The sequence below is a fragment of the Pecten maximus genome, chromosome 10, assembly GCF_902652985.1.
Source record: "Pecten maximus chromosome 10, xPecMax1.1, whole genome shotgun sequence".
Taxonomy (NCBI): Eukaryota; Metazoa; Mollusca; class Bivalvia; order Pectinida; family Pectinidae; genus Pecten; species Pecten maximus.
In genome coordinates, this window is record NC_047024.1 from 38,289,452 (window position 1) to 38,316,688 (window position 27,237).

At 36.8% G+C, this 27,237-nt stretch overlaps 2 protein-coding genes across 2 annotated transcripts; one reads left to right on the forward strand and one right to left on the reverse strand.

Annotated features, from left to right (window-relative positions):
* Positions 1-532: 532 nt before the first annotated feature.
* Positions 533-5,971, reverse strand: LOC117335369 (transmembrane emp24 domain-containing protein 1-like). Its single transcript, XM_033895321.1, has 4 exons — positions 5,791-5,971; positions 3,453-3,550; positions 2,886-3,078; positions 533-2,353 (listed from the first exon to the last, which is right to left on the reverse strand). Exons 1-4 carry the CDS (start codon positions 5,944-5,946, stop codon positions 2,117-2,119), a joined length of 684 nt encoding a protein of 227 aa, XP_033751212.1. The 5' UTR covers positions 5,947-5,971; the 3' UTR covers positions 533-2,116.
* Positions 5,972-6,418: 447 nt separating this feature from the next.
* LOC117335368 lies at positions 6,419-26,783 on the forward strand. Its single transcript, XM_033895320.1, has 17 exons — positions 6,419-6,523; positions 6,704-7,117; positions 8,128-8,296; positions 8,650-8,720; positions 9,281-9,492; positions 9,637-9,797; positions 10,133-10,241; positions 10,656-10,701; positions 12,154-12,245; positions 12,587-12,784; positions 14,254-14,391; positions 14,645-15,901; positions 16,239-16,355; positions 16,741-16,908; positions 18,499-18,676; positions 18,963-19,577; positions 21,543-26,783. Exons 2-17 carry the CDS (start codon positions 6,718-6,720, stop codon positions 26,414-26,416), a joined length of 8,805 nt encoding a protein of 2,934 aa, XP_033751211.1. The 5' UTR covers positions 6,419-6,523; positions 6,704-6,717; the 3' UTR covers positions 26,417-26,783.
* Positions 26,784-27,237: the final 454 nt, after the last annotated feature.

The following is a 27,237-nucleotide window of genomic DNA, read 5'->3' on the forward strand; positions in this document are numbered from 1 at the left end:
GCGGCCATCTTGAATTTCGGACCGACCCGAAAAATAACAACACTTGGTCAGGACCATCTCAGGATCATTTCTTGCAAGTTTCAGCTTAATCCCACTGCTGGAACTTGAGAAGAAGATTGAAATGTGAAAAGTTTACGGACGGCGGACGGCGGACGGCTGACGGCGCACGGCGGACGGCGGACGACGACGGACGAAGCACGATGGCTATAGGTCATCCTGACCCTTCGGGTCAGATGACCTAAAAACAATAACAAACTTGTCCACAGTATTATGGTAACGAACATTCTATTTTCGCAAAAAAAATTAAAGGGCTATAACTCTTTTAAAAAGGTCCGAATAAATTTGGTTAACGAACTTGTCCACAGTATTATGGTAACGAACCTTCCCATGCAGTTTCAAATTAATCCAGTAATAATTATTCAAGTTATTGAGAGGAAACCATTTTCGCAAAAAATTAAAGGGCCATAACTCTTTTAAAATGGTGCAAATAAATTTGGTTAACGAACTTGTCCACAGTATTATGGTAACGAACCTTCCCATGAAGTTTCAAATTAATCCTGTAATAATTATTCAAGTTATTGAGTGGAAACCATTTTCGCAAAAAATTAAAGGGCTATAACTCTTTTAAAAAGGTGCGAATAATTTTGGTTATTGAACTTGTCCGAGCTATCATGGTAATGAACCTTCCCATGAAGTTTCGAATTAATCCGTTCTAAACTACTAAAGTTATCGCACGAAAACCATTTTCCGGACGATGCCGACACCGACACCGACGCAGCCGAAAAGTAATACCGATATGTCTCCTTTTTCAAAGGCGACACAAAAACCATCCATATTAAGGTGAGTGATCATTAAGAAACAGTAGGAGGGGTGCAATAGGGAAAACAACATTTATGTATAACTTTGGGGATAGGAATATTATGGAATGACTTCTGGGTTACACATGGAAACTCATCTAAAAATGGCTAGGTTTTAATAAGTACCAGTACTCACCATCTAGAATCTGAAGACTGGGACAATATCATTGAGATCTAACTGAACGTCTACAACAACTCAAAATATGTGCACAAGATGAATAAAATAATGCCTTTTATACCTTTACACTCCAGTAAACCCTTCACTCTCTCTCACTATAAAAATACATTTCATAAACATCCATTCATCACTAATTAACAGCAGTCATAGAACGCTCTAGTAGTACAAGACTTACACGGTAATAGCATGATCGTGTTCTTTGAAAAGAATTTGACAAAAATTTAACATAAAAGGACATATATTTACAGTACTGTATCATTACATTAATAGGAAAATCGTTGTTAACTTGACTAGATGTTACTTTTAGCGACTTTTTACCAGTACAAAGTCACTTCATACATCTGTTGAAAATACTGCACATACACTGTATCCTAAATTTTGATTTACCTTCTTGTATAATAATAAAAGGACTGAGAAATTGATATGGATGTTAGAATCATTTCAAAATGAATTAAGCTTTAGATAACTTGCATTTTTTTCAAGTTATGATTTTAGACATTACAATTTTGACAATAATGAAAAGGTATTTAGAAATAAGTGTCTCAGTTTCTAAAAATAACTATGGTTGAAATACCTGATGTTGAAATAATACTATGACTAATTACTTTTAATTTCAATTTGTAATTTGAAGTAAATTAATTAATGCTGATATAACTACTAGACAATCCACCACAATGACGGAAACATATGAAAAGATCCGAAAAAAAACACCCAATTACCTTGTAGCTGTATCAAAAATAACATTTCTATTCTACACCCTCAACCAAAAACCTTAAATTTACCCATCAAAGGCCATTCTGTGACAGTGTCTCACTGACTACAGCCGTACAACTTACATAAAATGTCAAGAGAATTTTTTTACTCAGAATTGGAGATTTTGGCAAATAATATTTTCTTTATTTAACAAAAACTGAAAAATTGAGGAACTATTCATCAATCTATCTGGCAACACCTTGGTTAAATTGATCACAACAATTAACATTTTGATTAAACAACAGTTTAAAATCTGAAAAAAAAAATATATTATGTCACAGCACTGATTACATGTATGGTACCCTAAACAAACTATGACCTTACAAAGCTATGTTCTGGCTTTCATAACACCATGTACCTTACTCTTATCATCAAACAGGCCACGTATGAGAAGTACCTGGGTAAGACCAACAGACACCATTATAAACACCTGGATCCCAGAAAACCAATTCACTCGCTGGAAGCTTGCCTCAGCTGTGTTTCGATCCCTTGCTTCATAATTTTTTAAAATGTGTTGAATCTGTGCAGATTTGTCCAAATTGTCCTTCATTGTTTCCATCTTTTTCTGAAACATTGACAAAAACATATAAATGGCCGAAGCTGTCAGGTATCCCACCAAGGACTGAGTAACGTAGTCAGTAACACAATACTTTACTTCAATGGTAAGTAGAACAATACCTAGTCCTTACTTAAATGGTCAGTAACACAAATAATACCTTACTGAAATGGTCAGTAACACAACTTATACTTACTCAAATGGTCAGTAACACAAATAATACCCTACTCAAATGGTCAGTAACACAAATAATATCCTACTCAAATGGTCAGTAACACATCTAATATCCTACTCAAATGGTCAGTAACACATCTAATACACTCAGACAGAATACCAACATCCCCATACCCCCTCAGAATACCAAATCCCCATACCCGGTCAGAATACCGACATTTCCATACCCAATTTGATTACAAACAAAACAAGCCCCACCCAGAATATCGACATTTCCATACCTAATTTGATTACAAACAAAACAAGCCCCACCCAGAATATCGACATTTCTAGTCAGAATTCTAGCATCACCAACACATAAGTGTACCTTAAAATCTTGAATGGTCATATCAATTAATCCTGACAATTCTTCTTTAGCAAAATTCCAGTCTTTGTCATCATCATCATCGTCTTCTTCTTCATCATCAGAAATCAATTCAAAATACACGACCTTAGCATTGAAGTGACTGAAGGTGTTATCAAAACATATCTTATAATCTCCAGCTACTCCAGCGTCCACCCTGAAACATCAAACAGACATATTTTGAAATCCTAATCTTCCAAAAATGAATTGTACTTCTTGTATCACAACTACAAGTACTTTGGTAATGCCATTTTCCTTTTTTTTATTGCCTCTAAATTGAAACTGAATAAATATAAAATATCTGAAATGAAGTTTACATAGACTTAACAGGGAAGTCCTTATTCATAAACATAAAAATCTTCTTGTTATTTTCTCTCAAAAGCAGTCTCAGAGTTATGAACATTAACTAGCATGCTTCATATTGCTACAGAAAAGTGCGGAAAACTGATTGGACAGACTGACAGATGGACGGAGAGGAAACCTTTACAGTCCCTTGGTTTTCACCGGTAGAGGACTAATAAAGTGTCTTACTTGTGAACTGCATCAGATTTCTGTACATCAGACAACAGCACTTGACCATTTGGGGCCTGGACATAAAAACTGATGTCTAGATCACCACCATCTATAACCTGAAAAGGAAAAAATATTACCCAGTAAGTGATCATGAATTAGAGAAGAATGGATTTACTTATATACTGAATACACTAATTTCAGGGCCATCTTATATAATTCATCTACACAGATATACAGCGTCACAATTTACACTGTCGTCCACTACCTTGGTTATTGCCAAGGTACAGTAAATAATTTTAACTATTTTCAATACTCCATATTAAACTATCCTTGTCTGATGTCCAGGTATGAACAAAACAGAAACATCTTCAGAGAACCTAACGTGTAAACTGAAGGATAATCCTATGTAAACAGGAGTTAAGATACTTTAAAACTTTAATAATTTAGATATATGAATATAGTGACATTGTTTATTTTTGTCACCAATTATATCCGTTCATTAAAAACAAAATTTACAGCTTAATGAATATTATATTAAAGGGACAATATTGATCTGCTGCTCCATAGGCACCACTTGGGATCTTAAAGTGGTCCCCTGCAGAATCAGGGAAGGGAGTTTCTACCATGGATCCTACTTAAAGGTAATATTTTACATATTATTTTATTATTTTTATAGGAGAAATTAAAGGGACAAAATTGATCTGCTGCTCCATATGCACCACTTAGAATCTATCTTTCCCTTTCCCTATGTGTACAGGGTCAGAGGGTTAACCTAGGGTTTCCTTTCAATGTTTTGCTGTGTTTACTTCAAATCCTCATATGACATAACTAAAATGGTGATACCCTGAAATCCGAAAGTAGAATCCTAAGGCCTGATAATCCATGTTGTATAGTCATGTTGATAAAAAATTTTATGGCAGCACTACTCGAAAATGTTACTTAAATCCTTTTTCAGTAATTAGTTTACTATAGATTTAATGTCAAATGCAAAAGAAAACCTTCATAGATAAAGATCTGGCACAAAAAAAATTAACAGTAAAGGAATGACAACTCTAGAGAGAATGGATATTTCAAATCTAAATGTGAAACGTAACATTGCAAGGATACTTCAAAGATTATACAACAGATCTAGATCCAGAATTAGAACTTATTATCATCTTTGTTAGAAAATACATTGAATGACACTATACACACACTACATTAACACTGAAAGTACATTGATGTCGTCACTTATCAGCCCTCGCCTGTCCCGCAGTACAATCAACGGCACCCTGACAAGCTTTCGCCAAACTCCTGGCGTCCGCACCACCCCTTATGCCTACAACTTCCCTCTGTCATTATATCATCGCTCACCATTTGATATGTCTGACCGCTTCCGACTCTATCAGAAGAGAGAAGGGCCGCTGTACTAATGCTCCAGCCTTATATACCCGTAATGTAACCTCAGGAACCACGAATGACTAAACTGTATGTGCTTTGTCAATGAGATTCAAACTAATACAGGCTGTACAATACAATATGACATGAACAAATGACTACAAAAAAAAAACTTAAATATGAGAAAGGAACAATTACTTTGAAAGTTATGTTAAGATAACGGACATAATAAAATTAATACACATATATCACAAAACATTAATACCAGTTTTTGGACTATTCAGGCCTCAGACTATAGGAACTTAGAATATAAGGCAGCCACCTTTTAAAGTCATTATCACCCTTGTAACCAACCAATTTTTATTTCTATTCAACAACATATGTTGTCAGAATAAATGTTGATGATACTGCAGACCATTGTCACTCCCATTAAGTTTTGTACACCAGACCCCAGTTTCATTGATATTCCTTCAAGATTTTCCATTCTTGCAGGCATTGAAGGCAAGTTCCCCAACTATTTTCCCCCCTTGAAGCTAGTAAGCCAAAAGTCCAAAACTGATGTAAACTAATTCAAAACGACAATGTAATGTTTTACTGTACATGGATAATGTATGCTTTTGTTTTGCTTGGATAAATATTACTTAAAGCATTAACGCTAATTTCCAACGTGTCATTGGGAACAGTGGGCGTGGTTGCCAATGTAAATAAACAGATAGCTCGACTCCTCCCCCTCTCGTTAAATAGAGCTGGTCTTCCTCAAAAGGAAAATTTTGACTGATGCTATCCATCTCAGAAAGCATTCAAGAAAACTCATTCTTATCCAATGTGACGTGTCGTAATTCGAATTCAGAATAAGAAATAAAGAATTTTCATATTTTGTCAACAACTTGTCAGCATCCGATTGGCTATACGTAAGCTTACACATGTTAAATGTTGCAGCTTTGTCACTACTTCAACGATGTATCGTACGACGGATTACCTGATATTCAATCTCAATCCCAACAGGTTTTTTCACATGTTGGTAGAAACAATCCTGAGCCCCTGCATTAATCTCTACTGTCAGATCAGTTTCAAATCCAGCAACTAGTGTGGCAAGGAACAAAAATGAACATAAAACAGAGATGAAGTTAGCCATTTCGGCACACAGCACCTGTCAATACCGGAAGTAAATGTACAGGAAATGACGTTTTATTCGCTGCAGAACTATTCGAACTTTTTTCAACGGGTATTAGCAAAATATCTTTTTGTATCATTAATATAGTAGTTAAATAATCAGTCGTTGTTTCATCTGAGCATACTAAATGTCAATAAATGATATGAAATTGTCAACCCATACGATAACTCGTCAAAAAAGCTGGAACTATTTGCTCCTATTTTGCATATCTGTGTGCGCACGAAAATAGTACACAATATAGTCCAGGATAATTGAGATAAATATTATATTATATTTAGCAAAATCATTCTTATAATCAATGTTGCAGTCTTGATTATTATTTACTGGACAATATCACTTATCTGTATTAGTAACGTGTAACAGAAAAAGAAATTCTCCATGTGTATGAATATTACTGATGTCCAAAACCTTGTGATAAGGTCAAGCCAGCGATGTATCCCAAATGGCCAATTATGCAGGTGTGATAATTCCAAATTTTTATTTGGATGAAGACGTTCTATTATGTTTTGAAGATGGATAGAGTGAATATAATTCCACGGTATTTAAGTCCAGATATCAATGCGCTCATTTTATTCATTGAAATTGGGATAAATAAGACAAATGTTATTTGCTTTTGTTTATTGCAACAAATTTTCTTGAATGACGTTTTCCACTCTTTTGCAGAAAACTGCAAAACTTTAGAAATTAATGACATTGTTCCTGATGTTGATTGTTCTAGTTTGATAGCTTAAAATGGAAGACCTGGGGAATATCGATTTTTCCGGAAATATACCATCTATGAACGTATCCTTCGATTTGAATACGGACGGAACCAGCACAGATGACAGGAATATGACAGAAAAAGTTGATGGGGAGATTACCTCATCAGCTGATTTGGGGTTACCTTCGCCGGTACCTGTTACAGAGGAGAGTATGAGTATAGCATCAGATGAAGTTGATGACAAGGAGGAAGAAACCGACACACGAAATCCTCTCAGTCCTGAACTGCAACAAGGCTATAGAATTTTGAAGGAACTTATGGCAGATGGAAACAAATCTGTGAACTGGCATTTTTTGGAAGCTGTCGACTCTAGTCATCCTGAAACTGCAGATTATTATGAACGAATCAAGAGACCAGTCTGGTTGGGGAAAAGTATGTTACTCCTTAATATAATACCAAACTCCTGTATATCTGATTACACTATTGTTTGAAAATTTGAACTAATGTATTGTAACCCAAGTTTTTAACTTAAAACAAACATGCATTAACACTATTATGTTTTATAATGTTATTAACACCAATAATTAGTTGAGTTATGATTAAGCCTATCTATCACTATAAAATTTTGATAACATGAATTAATACTGTAGATTAGCTTAGTGTAAAAATGATAGATGTATGCAATATTATCAGATTGGGAATGCCATCAGAAAATCAAGATGAGGTTTTCTTGGTTTTTACACCTTTAAAATTTGATTTCATCATGTCAGATGTTATGAAATCAGTGAAACTGTCAAGTTGATTATAATAACCATAGAGGTGCAGTTATCAATCAAATATACTGGCATCCTAAATTGTTTTCAATGATTTTTAGACTCAGATATGTGGTTAGCACCTGGACACAAGATTTTCCTTAGGTACTTGCACCAATTTTGAGTGCCTATTATCAACTATATCTCTTAGACTTGTGTTTTGACTCATGAAATTTTTGGATTTGTAATTCATCTAATCAACAATTTCATTACAATACAAGATGAAGACCTGTAACACAAAAACAACACATTACTCAACATCATACCCACTCGCACAGGTATACACCAAATTGAGTGCAGTCTCAACCTAATTTGCACCAACACTGAACACTATGATTAAAAGGCTTCCTGATCCTGAGAAGATAGACTGACATCAAAATATGTCATATCATTTAATGGTGTACAATATTGTTTCGTGTGACAAACATAGCTGGTACTAGTCATAACATTGACCATAATATTAGAAGACTGATACAGGCCTTCCTTATGAGTGTAGTCCATTCAGCTTTCTCGTTATTATGTACAATAAAATTTGTTGAAATAAAAGAAGAATATTAAGAAAAAACTATTGGTATGATATATACATGAGATGTACATGGACTTTTTTCAATTCCCATTTATGTGTTTCAGTGTTAAGTAAGTTTGAAGACCGTCTTTATGAAACCATCACCGAGTTTGTGTCAGACTTTCGTCTGATGTTGGAAAACTGTTATCGCTACAATGGACCTGACCACTATGTTTCAAAAAGAGGACAAAAGCTGGAGACAATGATGGAACAAAAACTTGCTCTTCTTTCCAGGTAAAAGGAGCTTAAATTCAATGCATTTCATTAATTAATGTGGCTGTGAAAGAGAAGTGATAGCAAATTTATTGTTAAAAGATCAATCACAGCAGCCATGCTCTATTTCTTAGTGATGTCAACAAAGTGTTGATGATGAAAGTAAATATACTTACTAAGGCATTGCTTAAATAATGAAATTATTTGTCTTAATTGTAATTCAGCATGTGAATTTACATTCTTGATAAACTTAATAAAATCAAAATGACATTTTGTTCTTATAGCATATGAATGAAAGCTTCAAAGAAGAAAAATAAAATACACATTATTTTCGTGCTGTGTTCAAACTTTCTGCTTTTTTTATTTTACTTTAGAGAGTTACGAGAAAAGACATCCATTGCAGCAACATCAGGTCAAAATGGTGATGAAAACATTTCTTTCTCGGGTATGTCCATAATATCCAATACTCTCTACATGGCTTTGTAAAAAAAAAATTCTGAACAGGAGTTCAAAGTCCTCTGTTATGTTTGTTGCTTGGAATAGTGTAACATGCACTTTGAAGTTAATGCTGAAATTTAAGGTGGACATTTTCAATGTCTTGAAAGTCTTGTCAATTCAACAAAATTCATAAGGGTTTGTGTGCTTTTTTTAATTATTTCATTTTTTTCATAGACACTACTGATGGACTTTAGTCTAGTGGCTTGCTATAAACTGCATGCTTGTGCGTTTCACTCTTTCAAAATCCAAAATTAAATCTTTTTATTGAAATATGAGTGTTGCACCTCCCCATCCAGATTTTGACTTTTCCTTGGACCTGTTTTTGCTTCCTCCATCACTTATTACATACCACATATCAACACATTAGGTCCATAGCATCACTGGCAAGTCCTAAAAGGATGAGGCAGCTGTATGATTCAGTTTTATTCATTTTTGGCTAAACTGTATCTGACTCCGTTTGTATTGAAAGGTGCTAATATCTTACGTCTTTTGTACAATCCTTTGCAGGCTTACGAAGACGAACAAGGACAATAATTCCCCATGATTCCTCTGCTTTGCTCAGTCAGCTGAGAGAGGAGGAGATGCGTCGTGACCGTGAACAACGTAAACAGCAGATTACAGACAGGAAGGCAGTACAAGAGGCCCAGCTCCAAGAAGTCTTAGACTGGGAAACTGCTATCCTAGATGGCAATGCTGACTATATGAGGGCCATGTGGGAGGTTCGTTGGGTTGTCACAATAAAACTTATGTAGACAATAATCTAGGCTTTGTTATAGAATATGATAAGTGAATGTACTTATAGGGACACGTAAACAATTTGTTGCCAGTGAAATACCATATTTAACAATTTTTTTGTATTGTAGCTGCCCCAAATTGGTCACTTTTTGTTCCTGTGTCAAGATGCACTTAACATTGGAGAAATTCCTCAGTTTGAGTTGGAGCGGTGCTTCTATATGCCACGAGAAAGTGCGGTGATGCAGAAAGTAATGACTGCTCTACTTAGTACTCCATTCCAGAGAATGAGGTATGACCTGTTTGTGTCAACTTTAATGTGAAAACAAATATTGTTATTCAAATTACTTACAAAACAGAGTTATTCAATCTAAAGAATGAGCTAAGAATATGCATGAATCTTTGATGACATATTTATGATTTATTAATATAAATCATTAGTGGATTTTCTTCGATTGTAACAGATGCTGGACATCATTCATGGCAAAGTGCTGTCAATAATTCACCACAAAAGTGGTGCATGTTATACAGTGTGTTGTCTACAGCTAAATAAATTTCAAGAAATTATTTGCTACGTGAACATCAAGACAAATATAAATTGAATGATAAAATGATATTTTCCCCCAGAATTGACAAGAAGACGTTGATGCCGTATAGTATTTGGGATGAGAAATTAAGACTTAAACTGAGACAGTGGTACAAAACATTTGTAGATAGCCATGAAGATGTACAAAAGGTTTGTGGTTAATCATGGTTTACAAAAGCTTTCTAGATTATCATTGGAAATGGAATATGCAAAGAATGATAGAAATTGACAGAGAAAACATGCATACATATATGGATCATTTAAAAATACTGAGCAATTCAAATAATTTCATCAATTTATGGTAAGTGCTAGGACCATTTGTATTCTGTTTTGTTATATCTTTCTGAGAAATGTACAGTTGTATTCGCTAAATGTTGTACTTGTAAGGACTAGAATTACTTCTTGACTAAATGGTGAAATAAATTGGAAATAAAGTCGCAAAATAGTTTAAAAGGGAGTCGGGAAATGTCTACCTTTTTTTAAACTTGAAAAATGCATGTGATGTATATTTTGTGAATTATATAAAAACATGCTTTCTATTTGACATCTTTCCTTACCATACAGGCTGCAGTTAAACTGGGAATAGATTGCAATTTCTTTGAGATAGTTGGTAAGTAGAGGTCTGCTTTTAAGCAGTGTTTTTCATAGATTTTCTGGAAACTATGGTTTTGATATTTTTATCCTCTTTATCTCACCAATATTCCCTTGATTTGTTCTTTGTTTTGTAATAGCATTTGAAAGATTATTTCTGGACCAAATGAAATTTTACTAGACAGGTTAGGCAGTTTTCATAGATACTGGGGGGGCCGCGGTGGCCGAGTGGTTAAGGTGTACCGACACTTTATCACTAGCCCTCCACCTCTGGGTTGTGAGTTCGAAACCTACGTGGGGCAGTTGCCAGGTACTGACCGTAGGCCGGTGGTTTTTTTCCGGGTACTCCGGCTTTCCTCCACCTCCAAAACCTGGCACGTCCTTAAATGACCCTGGCTGTTAGGACGTTAAACAAAAACAAACAAACAAATCATAGATACTGGAAACTACAAATTGTTAGCTGAAGGAACTTAACTAAGAAAATGTTTAAACCTTGGTATATTGGTAGGTGCAGGTTTCACTTCTGGTGTAAACATTGGTAATATTGGTAGGTGTAGACTTTACTCCCAGTGAATTCCTTGGTAACATTGGTAGATTGTTAGGTGAAGGTTTCACTTCCAGTGTAAACCTTGGTACTTTGACAGGTGTAGGCTTCACTTCCAGTATAAGAGACAATTTGTGTTTGACCAGGCTTAATTATTGTATGCTTCCTTGGTATAATAGCATGGACATGAAATTGAAGTTATTGCTTTTTAAGACAAAAGGTGTGCACATGAAAAAAAAGTCTCCTTGCCACTTTGATGCGAGTCCAAGATGATGTTTAACATTGTATTGCTTGGGACAATGCCTGTAATTATTACTAGTAGTGTAACGATTCACCGATGTATTGAATCGCAGATTGGTGCATCAATGTATCGTCTATCCTTGATTTGTATCGCAATACTTGAAATTTTGTACTTATGATCAACGTTAGCTTACGTCTTGTAGTTAACAACATGGCTTATAAAGCTGCCTGTTGGGAGTTATTTCAAATCAAAATTATCTAAATTCAGGAATGCTTTGTGGGAAACGGACAAAATGTATGTTTTTTGTAACATGTAGATAAAGACTCAATGCAAATATTCCAGAAATACCACAAACATGACTACTGTATGATGAAATATCAGATATCTGATAGGTCATCAGCTTCTCATTTATCGAGATACATATTGTATCGTGACCCGTTTTCGCGATACAAATTGTATCACTACCCACCTTGCAATACACAGCTCTAATTAATTTGAGATTTAAGACAGTTGATCTGGATTTATATCTATGCAACATAATAAAAAACACCAATGATGATCAGTTACAACATTGAAGTAGGGTGTGACACATGATGGTGTTAATTTAGTATATTTATAAGTAGGAATAAGGTGTCAAAAAGTATCATTCTTGACATATTGATATATGAGACTTATTTTATTTACAGGCAAAAGAAATCCATTGGAGAGATGTAAATTTCATAACCTTTGTCCATACCGGAGAGTTTGGATTGTCAAGTCATTGTGTGACTATTGTCTGGTAAGGAATATTCTTGCAACATAGAGAGGAAGGAAGGTTATATTTGGAGACTGGCCCAACCTCCCTGCAATAATGTTCTTGTGCCATTTCAATTTGATAATTCTTGTTGTATTTCAGTAATTCAATACAATTTGTTATAAGAATTCACTTCACTTTCGCATGGTGCAAGGATGTATTGTTCTTCCCTCATGTAATAATCTGATCATGAAATCAATAAATGTTGTCTTCAAAACAATACTAATATATTGATAGTGTTATATAATCAAATATGTTTAAACGTAATTGCATAAGAAAACGATATATAGCCATAACATATATATTTATGAATACCTATGTTATAGGAGCATCAAGAATCCATTAGGGATGCTATAGAGTCCCAGCCCATTGAAGAACAGCATGACTACCTACTGGGAGTGGATGCCAATGGAACACGCTACCTTCACTTCCCACAGTTCTGTGGTGCAGATCTTAGGATCTATAAACAAGAAAAAATACCTGAACCCAAAGTACCTGTTTTCCTAGAAACACCAAAACAAGAGGTTATAGTTTAGTTATTAAAATTCTTCAGTTTTGATTGTATTTTACTGAAAAATGAGTCCATATCAAAATTTGTGAATATTCTTGATATCCTTCATTATGACCATGTTTATATATGTAGATTAAAGAGAAGGATCTAGTTAAAAACACTGTAAACTGTAAGATAAATAAGAAAAAAAAATTAAAAAAATTGGCAGTCCTGCAAGTAAATCCTTAAATGACCTTAACTGTTGATAGGACATTTAACTACACTTAAACCAAACCAAAGTCTAATATTGAAAGGAAAAAATGACAACAAAAACAGCACATATCAAGGTTTTAAACAGTGTCTTAAAACAAAATACAAGAAAAATTGATGTTATTACTAAAATTGTTGTATATTATTGTCTCTTGAAGACACAAAACAAAGGTGTTATATGTAAGGGATATTTTGCACATGTAAGGATTTCATTTGATGATTTTTATAAAAATAACACAAAGACATCTATTTAATATGTTCCCATGGAAATTGTACATCTCAATTTACCATATGACCAAACTTAAAATGTTTTATTTGTGTAAATTGATATACTGGTACATCTATCTAGAACTTGTCCTGATTGCATTACAACAGGTTTGCATTTTATTTAGCGGAACAGTGTTGAAAATTTACAAGCAGTAAGCCTCATAAAGCAATGCAATTGTGATACCAACAAAAATTATAACTGAGCTGCTTGCACACTTGTGTATTAACTTCACATCCACCCTTCAGGTCTGCATTCCCTACTATGATAATTTTACCTTAGCCAAGATGTTCTCACAAATTTCTCCTGTCCAAACTTACCAAAGGAAAGATGTTTTGATGCTTACAATAGTTTTAAAAGCCAAAAAAAAAAAAATTAGAAAAAGTTCTTACAGATACAGATCCAACTTTTGCAAAATATCCCTTTAAAAAATCTTGTCTGTATTAAACTAATGTTAGACATTGATGACAAAACATTCATTAGAAATAGTGTCTTTGCCAGCAATACTAAAGGGGATAATTTTGGGAACATTTTTTGAATTCTCATTTTATCAACATAAATGGAAAATATAGGGTTATTAGTTTAAAGGGGCATTCCTTTGTTTGAATAAAGTTAAGGTTGTCAAAGTTAAACTTCCTGGAAAATATGTATTTTTTCCTAGAAGTAAAAGTTACAATCTTTACATTAATACAGAAGTTTTCTCTCGAGATAAACAAAAGTTCTTTGAATATTATGTCCTGAAAATTATTAATTCGACGGAAGTATCACTAATTACTGCAAAGACATACCAGTATTTGTATATGATACGCTGTTTTCCTGTACATTACGGCGTTCATTTCATCACATGTAGCAACAAACACTCATATAATCATCGTTCGGACATAGATTTCATCAATAGAAATTATGCATGTTTCTGATGTCCAAATGAAGGAATACCTCTTTAAAGAAATCTGTATCCTCTTTTACAGGAAAAAGAAACTGAACCAACTGAAACAAATACTGAAATTGATAAACCAATTAGCTCAAAGAAAAAGAAGAAAAAGAGAAAGAAGATAAAACCAGACCTTCCTGCTCCTCCTACAAATAGGCCAAGCCGACTTAGACAGGTAAAATACAATTACTGCATAGAATTACTGGACTTGTAGAACCATTCCAGTCTTCTGTGTTGTACTTTTATTCTTGACTATCCGTACATTACCCAACACAAAATCCTGATTGCATAAAAATGCCTAAGATATTGCATATCCTGTAATTCTAGTTAAAATGGGTTCATTTATGAATGAACAAACACGATAGGTAGAAAATGAATATATATCGTAACTAGTCCTTTGCATTTACAAACTTTTTCTTTTATTACAGAAAATTAAAACTGTGTTGCCAGTTAAGAATTTTTCCTCATCTTCTTCATCTTCATCCGATGATGATGGTGGCGACGAAAGTGATGGATCCGATGCTAATACAAGGACTAGTTTCGGAGATCAGAGTGACTTAAATCTAAATGATAGTGGGATATGTGATGATACACCAAGAAAAAGGAATAATGAGCCTCCAAACAAACCACTTCATCGATTGATGGAGAGTGACAATTGTAGTGATACTTCGTCCATCGACGGAGATGGTGCTTGTAAGCGGTCTCGTACTCGCAGACTGGTGCGAAATGGCTTATTACGAGAGTTTAATGTATCTGAACAGTCTTTAGATGAAAGTTCCATGGATAGAGATGAGATCTCAGAAGTTAAAGATGAGACTATGTCAGAGACAAGTAACACTCTAGATAGTTTAGAGGACAGTAATGGTGCTTGCAAACATAGTGATATCAAAATAGATCGTAAAAATATGCCAGACAGGAGTGAGACTGAAGTGTGCGAAAGTGATACTGATTCGCAAATGTCACATTCATTTAGCATGAAAAAGGGTAATGATGCAAATGGTTATGAACCAATGGATGTTAGTGAAACAGAATTCCAGAATACTTGTACAGAAATGGATGCCAAGGGAGACCATCCACAGGATATAGAAACAACAAATGTAAACCAGTCTCCCTTATGTGATAGCCTTTCTGCTCATAATACAGAGTCATCATTTGGTGGCATCAGTACTAGTCAGTTCCTTAAAGTTGATCCCAACAGTGCAGTGTTAACTGAACAGTCCACAAGTAGTGACAACACACACGACAATTCGGAAGTGAAGTTTCCAGAGTGTAATACAACCAATGACTTAAAAACTGAATCAAATACTCCAACATGTAATACACCAGAAAGTAAATCGGACTTGAACCATGGGTTGGATAGGGTAGCAACTGAAAGTCCACATATATTAGAGAAAAACATCAAACCATCGGATACAAACAGTAGTGATATTGAAATGTCTAGCTGTGATAAAATTGACACTTCTGATATTAAAGTGAAAGTAGAAATAACAGAGAAAGATCCTGAAAAGGAGCAGGTGCTTGACCATGACTACTCGGGGCAGAGTGGGGTGGGCAAATTCCTTGATCACGATTATGGACAGGGCTGTCAAGCTAATGTAGACAGTGTGAAGGATGAAACAATGGACAGCATGGAGGTTAAACAGGAGGTCAAAAAGGAGGATGAGATGGAACAGGAGAAGGAAGTGGTAAATTAATTATTGTATTCAAATATTCTACAATAAACCTATGTTTGAAGGTTCTAAAACACAAATATTGTAAAAATTAGTAACATAATATTCAATTTAGCTGCTAAGAATGCATCTTTGAAATATATGCTGATGTTCAATCAATGTATTGATGAATTCTTTATTGCAAAGTTTAATTCGGGAGGACTACATCTAGTTTTCTTCAGCCATTTTTGTTCAGATTGAGAATCTTTATGCATATTGTTTTTCCGGTTTGTATGAATAATTTTCTTGACTAAAAGTATGGTTTAGTTTAAAAACTTGCTCATATTGTGAAATCATCATTTCTGTTTTTCAGTTGCCAGAATTAGGTCCATTTAAACTTATTGTGGAATGTGTTGAAGACCTGAAGCAACTAGTGGAATCATTTGCAGAGCAGGAACCGATTGTCATTGGTAAAGGAAAGAAACAAAAGGTACAATTTTAAATTTAATTATATATAAAACATTTACAAAAAGTAATGATTATTGTTTAATGTGGATACCTTCAAGTCACAGGATAGAGATCTATTTTGGTCTAAGTCACTTTCTGTAAAAAGGAAAAAATGTAAATTTAACTATGTACTAAACATACTAAATGGAAGCTCAGTATACATATCAAGTGTTTTATAGTATCTCCTCACTGTTATATGAGATATTATTTGAAAATATGAAAGTTACAACATTTTACCTTTGAAACTAAGTTAAATTCCTGCTTGCCATAGTGTGATGAATAGAAGAGGGTGGACTGCTATGTATATGAAACATAATTCCTAATTTCCAGAGGGAAGCAACATTATCACATTTGTATATGTTTATTAGGTAATTAAGCCACCGCCTCGCAAACGTTGTGTGGTGGATCTCCATGGGCGGCTCTTGTTCCTGTTGAAGGAGCTGGAGCCTTGGGAACAAAAGCTCACCCTGGCCACTAGGAAAGCCAGGCTCAAGATGCATAAGGAGCATACATCCTTTGTTGAGGAAAAGCAAGAGGTACAAAGACAACACTTTATATGCTTTGGTGTTAACACCTTTTATTTGACTCAAGCTATGTTCACTCATGTGACTTATTTACCGTTAATATCTGGATAGTTGAAAATATTGGATGGATGAAACCCATATTTTTTTTCATTAAAGACCATAATTATACCCCCGCAACGAAGTTAGGAGGGGGGGTATACTGGAATCAGGTTGTCTGTCCGTCCGTCCGTCTGTCTGTAGACACATTTTGTCCAGACAACTCCTCCTAAACCAATGGGCCAATTCCGATGAAACTTCACACAAATATTAATGATCATGTGTAGATGTGCACGCCACTTTATTTTTCTCAAAATTATGGTTGCTATGGCAACTGGTCACTATAAACAGGTTTTCCGATAAGAACCATAACTTTAAGTTTGTCCCGACAACTCCTCCTAAACTAAATGGCCAATTACAATGAAACTTCACACAAATATAGAGGACCAGGTGTAGATGTGCATGCCACTTTATTTTTCTCAAAATTATGGTTGCTATGGCAACTGGTCACTATAAACAGGTTTTCTGATAAGAACCATAACTTTAAGTTTGTCCGGACAACTCCTCCTAAACTAAATGGCCAATTTCAATGAAACTTCACACAAATATAGAGGACCATTTTTTTTTCAAAACTATGGTTGCTATGGCAACTGGTCACTATATTACTGGGTTATCTTAGTTAGCCTCTAATTAACAGTTCCAATTCACCATTGACTCGTGCAGATTGCGGGGGTATTAGTCAGCCATCCTGGCGACAGTTCTAGTTTACATCTGAAATGATTTCAATCCTGCTTATTTATTAACTACATTTCAGATTGATAGTATGAATATATAATGTTTTGGCCTCTGCATGCAATATGGTATGCCTGCAAACCTATGTATGAAGAAATCCAGACCACCCTGTATCTATTTCTAATCAATATGTTCCTCTACATGTACCAAAGAAACAGTTTAATCCAAACTTAAAAAGTACCAAAGGTGATGAGCTTTTCCATATTGATTAATAGGGGTATGTATATAATTCATGTCTAGTCAATACTACCAAGGCACTAGATAACAATCAATCTGTAGCAATATCAGTCAATGCTCCTAAAGAAAAATAGAATGAATTACATGTATATGCTATCTCTGACTTTTAATATGCACTTTTCATTTAAAATGCTTTCCATTGATTTTGGTTCTTTCATAAATTGCGTCTTCTTCAAACTTCGGGCCATGATAACTCAGTCGGTTAGAGCTGTAGCCATGAACCTCGGGTGAAGATCCGAGGTGTGTGGTTCAATGCTCCCCACACATGTTAGTTTGTCTTTCTTGGAAAGTTGAGAAACAGGCAAGTCTGTGCTGTCCTGGTTGTGTCCTTGAATGAGACACTTTACACTAATTGCTCTGGATGACATGTGACGAGCCTCCTATATGTTATGGTTGAGCCTCGACATGACCCTGGGTGTTTACGGGGTGATAAACCCAGCAAACAAACAAATCAAACTTTAGTCCCTCAAACATCCATTATAGTATTACAGAAGCTGTTTAATATTCCAGACTCCATGCTTATTTTGTGAATTTCAGGACGACAATTGGGAGTCTGAGCATTCTGAATCATCCGGATCTGAGAATGGGGAAAATTCTGACTCGGATGGGAGTGAAAATGAAGATGCAAATGAGGATGAAAATGGGGTTGTGATCATACAGCAAGAGGCTTCTACTACAGCTTCATCTACATATACTCTGTCTGTGTCTCAAAGCGGTAAGGATGCACAATTTTCTGATATCATTGATATACTAGTCATTTTAGAGTTGTACATAAGACTATATGATAAACACTTAAAATATTAACTTATAAAATATAACAATCTGGTTTTATGGTTGTATGGAAATTTGCATAATGAAATTGAGTTTAGATTTTATTCTTCCTGATTAATAAAAAATGATCTGGACAGAGATTGATAAAATGTAAAATTAAATAAGATTTGACAACTCAGTACACAACTTAATCCATGTTTTAATTCTATATGATGACTTCATTCCTCCAGAAGCAATGGAAGACTGTGACGATATTGACGTGAGCTCTAGAGGACGCATCAGGAAAAGACGTGTCATTCCAAACAACTCTGAAGATCCTGGAACACCTAAGAAACGAAAGCTAGTCAATGTTTCTTTGCCATCAACTGTACCGCATGTGCCAAACATTCTGCAGCGTCCCGGGAAGACATTACCCTCTATTGGTCTCAGTTCTCTGGATGGAAGCACAGCTAGTCAGATCCTGTTGCAGACTAGTTCAGGAAGCCACACCCTACTGCCCTCTAATGTGAAACTTGTATCAGGAGAAAAAGTGCTTCAACCTCAATCTTTGTCACTTCTACAAAGGCCTGCCCAGTTACAGCAACAGTCATTAGCTGAGGGTATTTCTCATGCCAAATTGCTGCAGGGTCTGTCACAACATACACTTTCGTCCAAGCAAGCATCCCATCCGGTCATACAACAGCTGCTGTCCACTTCACACCATCCAAGCCCCCGAGTTGGTCCATCTGCATCAAGTAATCCTAGCCCTGGAGCAACATTATCTACGCCGCAAAGAACAGTTCTATTCCAGCCTGCCAATAAGCTATCCAATGTCAGACCTCCCATTGCAAAACTTGCATCATCCAGTAAGCATTAGTGTTCGTGCAATCCTTGCTAATGCCATCTTGATATATATCATGTAACTGCATTGATTTTGAATTTTCTATAAAAGAACATATTGATATAGTCTTTGGAACCAATTGCATTTTTTCTTCTTCTTTTTCTCCTCACTTAATTCAAAATTTTGGGAAATACTGTTTATAGTGTATAGAATTTGTCAATCATCAGAAATTGCCTGTATACTTGGATAAGGTCTGAAATCAAAATGTATGTTTCCATTAACCTAACCTTTTGTGCCGAGGAGCATAATAACATACTAGTACCATAAATTTAAGTGCTTTAGGCCATAAAAAAATTAATTGATTGGTTCTAAGGCTGCCTGCATCCCAAAAAATGTAGCCGCACTAATGCAATTGCCATAATGCGCCCATAATCTTGGGGGTTGGGGGGTCTTGAAAATTGTTTCGCATTCCAGTTCACGCTCAAGTCTCCATGATATTTTAAGCGTTTGAACAAAAAGCAGTTACAAGTGCTAAAGAGACTAGGGGCATGTTCGTTAATAAGGACCAATGGGTTTGTCTGTTTTTAAATATGTTTCAGGCATATACTGTAAATCACTTATATTTCGCGTGGGATTTATTTTCGCGTTAATTCGCGAGGAGAGTCGAACGCGAATTCAAATCCCTCAGGAATATTTATATAAGAATGGCAAGAATGAGTGGCGTCCATTTTGAATCTATTGTAATCTTTAGTTGGTGAACAGACATCGCCATTAAAGTAATAATAGAATGATAGATTATATCGGAGTGTAATTTTATATCACAAAACACCAAAATTTCACACAAAAAACAACCCGGAAGACGTCGTACTTTATTACCCGCGCTGTTGTTTATGTAAGCTTACATGTACAATGTATGTCGAACTTCACATCGCTTGATTCTACATGTTTGTTCACTGTTTCCATAATTGGGACCGGCAAATTATCTTTGGTCACTATGTTTTTTTAATTGGATATCTGTGGCGTGGTCATGTCGGTGAAATAATGCAAAAAAAACTATATATGAACAGGCGTGACACTTGTATATAGCCCAGAGGCGTATACAGGTACGGTACATACAATTCAGTATAGACAGACATTGATATCACATGTCTTTTCTTGTACCGTCACATGACTCCCATCAACAAAATGGCTACCAACATGGAAATATCGCAGACCTGTTAACGTCATTCGCGAATTTAAAGTCATTTTGAGGTCAGAATTCGCGAAATTATGTATTCGCGAATAAGTCGAATGAGGTGAGATCGCGAAATTAAGTACTCGCAAAATATAAGTGATTTACAGTATATTGGCAGACCTGCAGATGTTAATGCAGGCCTTTGTCTTTGTCAAAACTCTTCTGAAAACAACAAAAAAGTCACCAGGTCTGTCCTTATTTCATAAACGAACAACTCTGGTCCAACTGTTTGGACCACGATAAGCAAAAACGGCCAAGTTAGTTGATGCAAATGGGTGACTCAGATTTCCACGCTGACATCCGTGCACACTCTGTGTGCAGATTCGGAAAGGATCAACAATAATGCCATGGAGTATGCTTGGGGGATTTTCGGAAGAATGTACAATGGCAGAAATATACACTTCGACAAAGGATGGGTCCATGGGGATAGGGTCCATGGGGATTGGGACATGGATGTTCCCCAACAAACTAAAAGAATGCTATGTTTTGTTTTTGTGAAAATTTTGCTGTTTCTAGTTGAAATTAATGAAGTTGATACAAAAAACCATTTATTAAAATATTTCATCTGTTTGTATCCAATAAAATAATTAAAAGAACATACCCCCCCCCCTCCCTTCCTCCCTCATCTATTTTTAAAAAATTAGCCCGAGAACCAACTGATTAATTTTGTTTGGCCTAAAATGTTTATTTTACTACACTAAGGGTATTTGCAATGGGAAAGCATTTTTTAATGCTGACGTAAATTTCCTGTTTCAGGTCTGTCTGTGATCGGTGGTGCTGTAGACCCACAGCTCCCAAACATATCCTCTACCGGTGGCAAAATTCAGTACTATGCAGCCAACATCAACACTTTACCTCCATCTGTCTTACAACAACTCATCAAGTCAAATGCACTGAAGATCCCACCAGGTCCTAATCAGTCTGGCATGGTCTTGCTCACCACAGTCAACCCTCAGGGCCCGACCTCTTCTAGTCAGAGCCAGACCATTGCTGGACTACAAATTCAGACAGCACAGAAAACACCTATAAAGAAGAGTGTCCTGCCTGTAGCAGATCAAACAATTGGTGGGCTGCCCAAGGCCGGTGTACCAAAGACTATGATAAGACTCCCAGTCAGTAGTCCGGTAACATCAGCTGTGGCAGCAACACCAGGGTCAATGATAAAGAATGTTGTTCCCCAGATGAACACTGCTGTCAATATACGTGTGAATGTGCCTTCTACAAACTCCGCCGTTGGGCTTTTACAGAGTGCTATCAATGCATCGACCGGAGGCAGTGTGATCTCTACACCAGATCATGTAGTACCAAACACAAACATTGACAGGAGTGTTAGTGTTGAAACTTTAGGGAGTGGTACATTGTCACTGACTGGTAGTAAACCTCAGGTGACTGCCAGCAGTTGTTCTCTCTCTCCTACAAACATTTCTTCCACTTCTCCAAATAGACAGCCTTACAAGTATGCAAACAATGTCACCGTGAAAACTTTACTGGAGGCACGAAAGGATGCTGAAAAAACACCAGCAGAATCTACTAAACCAATACCTGTTAAAAAGACGTCTGAAGTTACATCCTCAACACCTACTGTGTTGTTACATCCAACATCCACTGGAATTAAGACTTTAAAGATCCCCAGTAAGGCAGTGTTGGACTCTGCAGTACAGGCAGTAGTGACAGACGTCCCAACATCTCTCCCCACTGTGAACATCAAAGTCCCAGCGCCATCAGCAATGCCTGCCATTCAGCCACGCTACAATGTCACTAAAACCATACAGAGCATGAAAGGTCCCATACCTACTGCACCTAGACTGGAACCTGCTTCCTTGTCAAGTAACACATCAGTAAATGTTACGTCACCTTCACCGGGGCAGAGTCAGACAAATAATTCCAACCAATCTCTGCTTGCACAACTTCAAACTGGAAATAATCCAATCATGTTGACGACACTTAACAAAAACAGTGGACTTGGTAACATGGTCCTCACAGCAGCACAACAACAATCGCAAGATAAGAAAAACATGACACTGAAAGTGCTGCCGCATGGTTTACAACAACCACAGCAAGGAGTGATGCAAGGATACCTGACCCCTCAAGGACTGATAATACCTCAAGCTGCTCTACAACAACAGCAAGCCAGCACTCTAAATACAGGGTCAGTCGGCAATCAAACCCTCACTCAAGGCATACTCAAAACCCAATCTCCAATTCCAGGGACTGTCAACCAAACTGGAACTTCAGTGACTATTGGCAACCAAATTATCACACCTGTGAATATCAACAATCAAAATCTCACCTCAGGACCCCTCAGTTACCAAACTGGATCACAGGGTAGCCAAAGCCTCACCAGCATGCCTGTTCAGCTTGGATTTCAAGGAGGAAGTGTGACATCATTAGTGTCGGGAAATCAACAGATGAGTGTGTCTCACAATAGCAACATTCAAAGGCAGAATGTTAGAAAGACACTTCAGGCAAGTAGCAAGGTGATACAAAACACTGTAAACACTGTACAAAGCAACTCTGGATCCTTATCAAATAACTCAATTTCTGGGATTCAGGGAAAGACCTTGCTTGCAGCAGGAGGACAAGCCCAGGTAGGGAATCTCATTACTGGACTTGTGAAGACTGGAGGAAGCAATGCTATAGGGACCAGTTATTTCAACTCGGCAATCAATGCCACTCCCATGCTGTCAACCACTCTTACATCATCAGCTAGTATGAAGCCAGCAGTTAGTTTGGACAAATCTGCCAGCTCAATTATGGACACTCAGAAGGTGCGTATCCAGGCAGTGGGAGGTGGAGCATCAACACTGCTAGACCTTGGGGGAATTTCAAAACTCCAGGGCCAAGGTCAAGGTCTTCTGGTGCCAGGTCTCATCCCAGGGATGAACTTAGTTAATGTTGGGGGTCAGCTGAAACTGCAAGAAGGTAGTAACAACATGACTATTCTGGGGAACAGTTCCATCAGCATGTCTACCATTGTGTCCTCGGCTGTTTCGACTGTTACCATGGCAAATTCTTCGACCACTAGCTCCAGTAATCAAATTGGAAATATCTACCCTGTAGTCACACTTGCTGGTTCTGTTGGATCATCTGGAGGACAGACTAACCAGGCTGTTCCTCCCTCCCCAGGACCAGTTCCTCAATCTCCACTTCAGCTAACATCACCCCTGTTGGGTCAACTTACTAACCCTATTGGAAATATGGGCAACTTTGCAACAGTCTTAGGGCAGATAGCCAGTCCCCTCAACAAGACTGGGGTCATAGGTCAACAAACAGCACTGACAGGAAATCTTCAGTTACTTGGACAACCTGGGGTTAAGGTGACTGGAAGTGCAGGTCAAATACTGCGCCAACCAAATCAGCAGATGAACATTCCAAGTACATCACCTTCATTGATTGGTCAACGGTTGTGTTTGTCAGGAAGCAGCAGTCAAATGATTGGTCAGCAATTGACTAGTCCTCTAGCGAACCAGGCTCCTGTGGTGCTTGGTAACATTGGACAAGGGTCATCATCTGACCTCATCAAACAACTGGCTGCTGCACAGCTCCAACTCTCTGGGCAGTCATCATCAAGTATTGTCAATCAGATTCCTAATCAGATGGTACTGCAGGTCCCAGCTTCTCCTGGGGTGAAAGGTCAGGCCATGATTCGACCTCCTGGTCAGCAGAGTCTCCAAGGAAACCAGACGATGCTGCTTTTGTCGCCGCAGAAACATTTGCAAGGTGCCAGTATTGGAACAGGCACCCAGCAACCAAAGCAGCTCACTCTGAGACTCAACTCCCCAGTCCTACAACAAACGCAACAGATAAAAGTCCCTATTGTGTCATCAGCCAAATCAACACAGGATCAGAATGCCACACAACTCTCAAAGGTTAAACTGAACTTTGATCTTCAAACGGCTAAGGTGAAACCTGGTCCAATAAATACATCAAAAACTATGCTACAGTCACCAGTGATGGGATCTGTTGTTGTTCCAGTCAGTACTGCAACACAGGCAGCAGAAAAGCTAGTCCTCCCCACCAACACACTCCATCAGAAGTTAAATGTTGCAAAGACTAGCACGACTACCATTGGAACACTACAGCAGGCAAATGTTGTAAGATTAAACACACCTGCCTCACAAGTTCGCATACAGGCTCCACCTCAACAGTCTTTGGTTGTGAGTCTCCCAAACACCATCAACAGTCCCAGTACAGGGCCACTTTTGTCACCTGCCAAAGCCACCACTTCCCAAGCAGGTACATCTCAAAAACTTTTCCTATACAACATTGGTGGTCAGCTGGTTACCCCTCAAGGTGTTCCAGTTACAGTCGACAATGGTGTGCTAAAGGTGCTCCTACCCCAAACCAAGATGGTATCGCCATCATCATCTGTCGGTCAGAAAGTGTCTGGTACCACCAATCCTCCAGTGACAATTGTGTCTGGTGCTAATATGGTAAGATACGTAGTTCCAACTAAACCTGTGAATGGGACCCAGTCCTTAAGTGCTACTGGAAACTTTACTGTTGGTGCAGCGAAACCCAATTCTGTTACCAGTGTGACTTTGAACCCTGGAAGTATTCTCACCAACCAATCTCCAATTGTGTGTTCTTCAGTAGGTAAAGTGCTGCAGAGTGGTTCAGCTGATCACACATCGTTGATGGTTGCTGGGGTATCTGCGAGGAGTACCAAAGGAGTGGTTTCTCCGTCGGTTGTCACTCAAAATGTTTTATCTCATCAATCTATTATCAATACCCAACAATCAGTTAAAAACACCACAATGAATGTCACTTCTGGTTTGTTGTCTCCAGCTATGAATACAGGAAAGAGCATTCCAGCTAAAGACCAAACTGGACTTACAAATCGCAACCAAGTTGCTGTATCCACCAACCTTAAGATCAGCCAGCTCCTCGGCCAACAACAAAGCAATGTACAAGATGCAACAGTCAGATTTACCAGTCATTCCACCATATGTAGTACAGCTAGTGCTCCTAATGTGGATGAAACTGCAAATCTCAAATCTTTCCAAATACAAAATGACAATAAAACGCAGATTGGGTATCAAGTGTCACCCAACATCAGTAGTCTCATTGGATCTGGCCAGGGATACATAGTGATGCCTGGCAAAAAGACTCAGATCATTTTCCCGCAGCAAGGTCAGCAGAACTCTTCCTCAACCATGGATAATGTGAAAGTTTTGAAGACTCAGAATATTTCAGAGTTGTTAAAGTCCCAAAATATACCCAAGACTGCCTTGGTTCAGCAAGGAACAACCTCTGGATCAGTGTCATCCCAAGGTGTACAACCTGTTCAGTTAGAAAATCCAACTCAAAACAGCACTCAAGTAGAGCCTAAGGCTGAAGTGTTGAACAACAATGTTACGCCATACAGATCTCAAAATATTGTGGATAAGATAAGTACTAGTGAAACAAAGGTGGTAACAATGGACACTAGCTATGGACCAGATGGTGCTACTCTCAACGGTGTTGAGGAGAACCAACAGTTCTCAGATAATGTCATGACCAAGGTAGATGTGAACCAGGACAACACTTCAAAAGAACAATCTGACAACACAGAGACTCCTAAAGGGGCAGAGAAAGAAGAGGCGGCTCTCAACCTCCTCTCATTAGCTAATCTTGCATTTAACAGATAATACTGTTGATATGTTACATTTTAATTTTGAGATTACATGTACAATGATAAAGGATAGGTTAGAAAATTCAGGTAGGCCCATATAGTATTACATCAGTACATTATAAAATTTTGAACAGTTATTGGTAATCTCTAACATGTTGGTGATTATGAAAAGAAGACTTCATGTATATTGATGTTCAATACAAAGGTAACTGTATAGCTGTCATGTGAATGTGAAGAAAACAGTAGTAACAGCAATTTTACAAGCAGGTTTTAGTGCATCAAAGCACTGCATTTTACAATTTCATTACTATGTAACAGTTTGACTTATACTTTACAATGATGAAGTTTTAATTTGAGAATTAGTAAATCACAACGCAGACTTTTAGCAATAAAAATTGGAAAAAATAGTTTTAAGGGCAGGATTAAATTTCTTCATGTACATGTGTCAAGTAACATTTTAAAATGTAAAATATTTGATAAAGCATTTTATATGTGCTACATCAATTCCATGTGATACCACTGTTTAGGTTTATCATATTGCTGCTCTTCTTTTGCATGTAAGATTTTAGATAAAGAACATGTCCTCTGAATTTTTGCTCTAGACATTATAATGAATAGATTTTTGGGAGATATGTACATGTTTTCAAACTCAACAAAAATCTTGAAATAGTTGAGATACATATGTAGGTCCTTGAGTGTTCAGTGGAGAGCTTTATGTATTCACATGCAATTTATGGTATTTGATATTATTTTAGAACATGATCATTTTATCATGCATTTGTAGTAATCATTGATTAAGATTGTAAGTATTTATTTAAAAAGATATAGAATAATTTA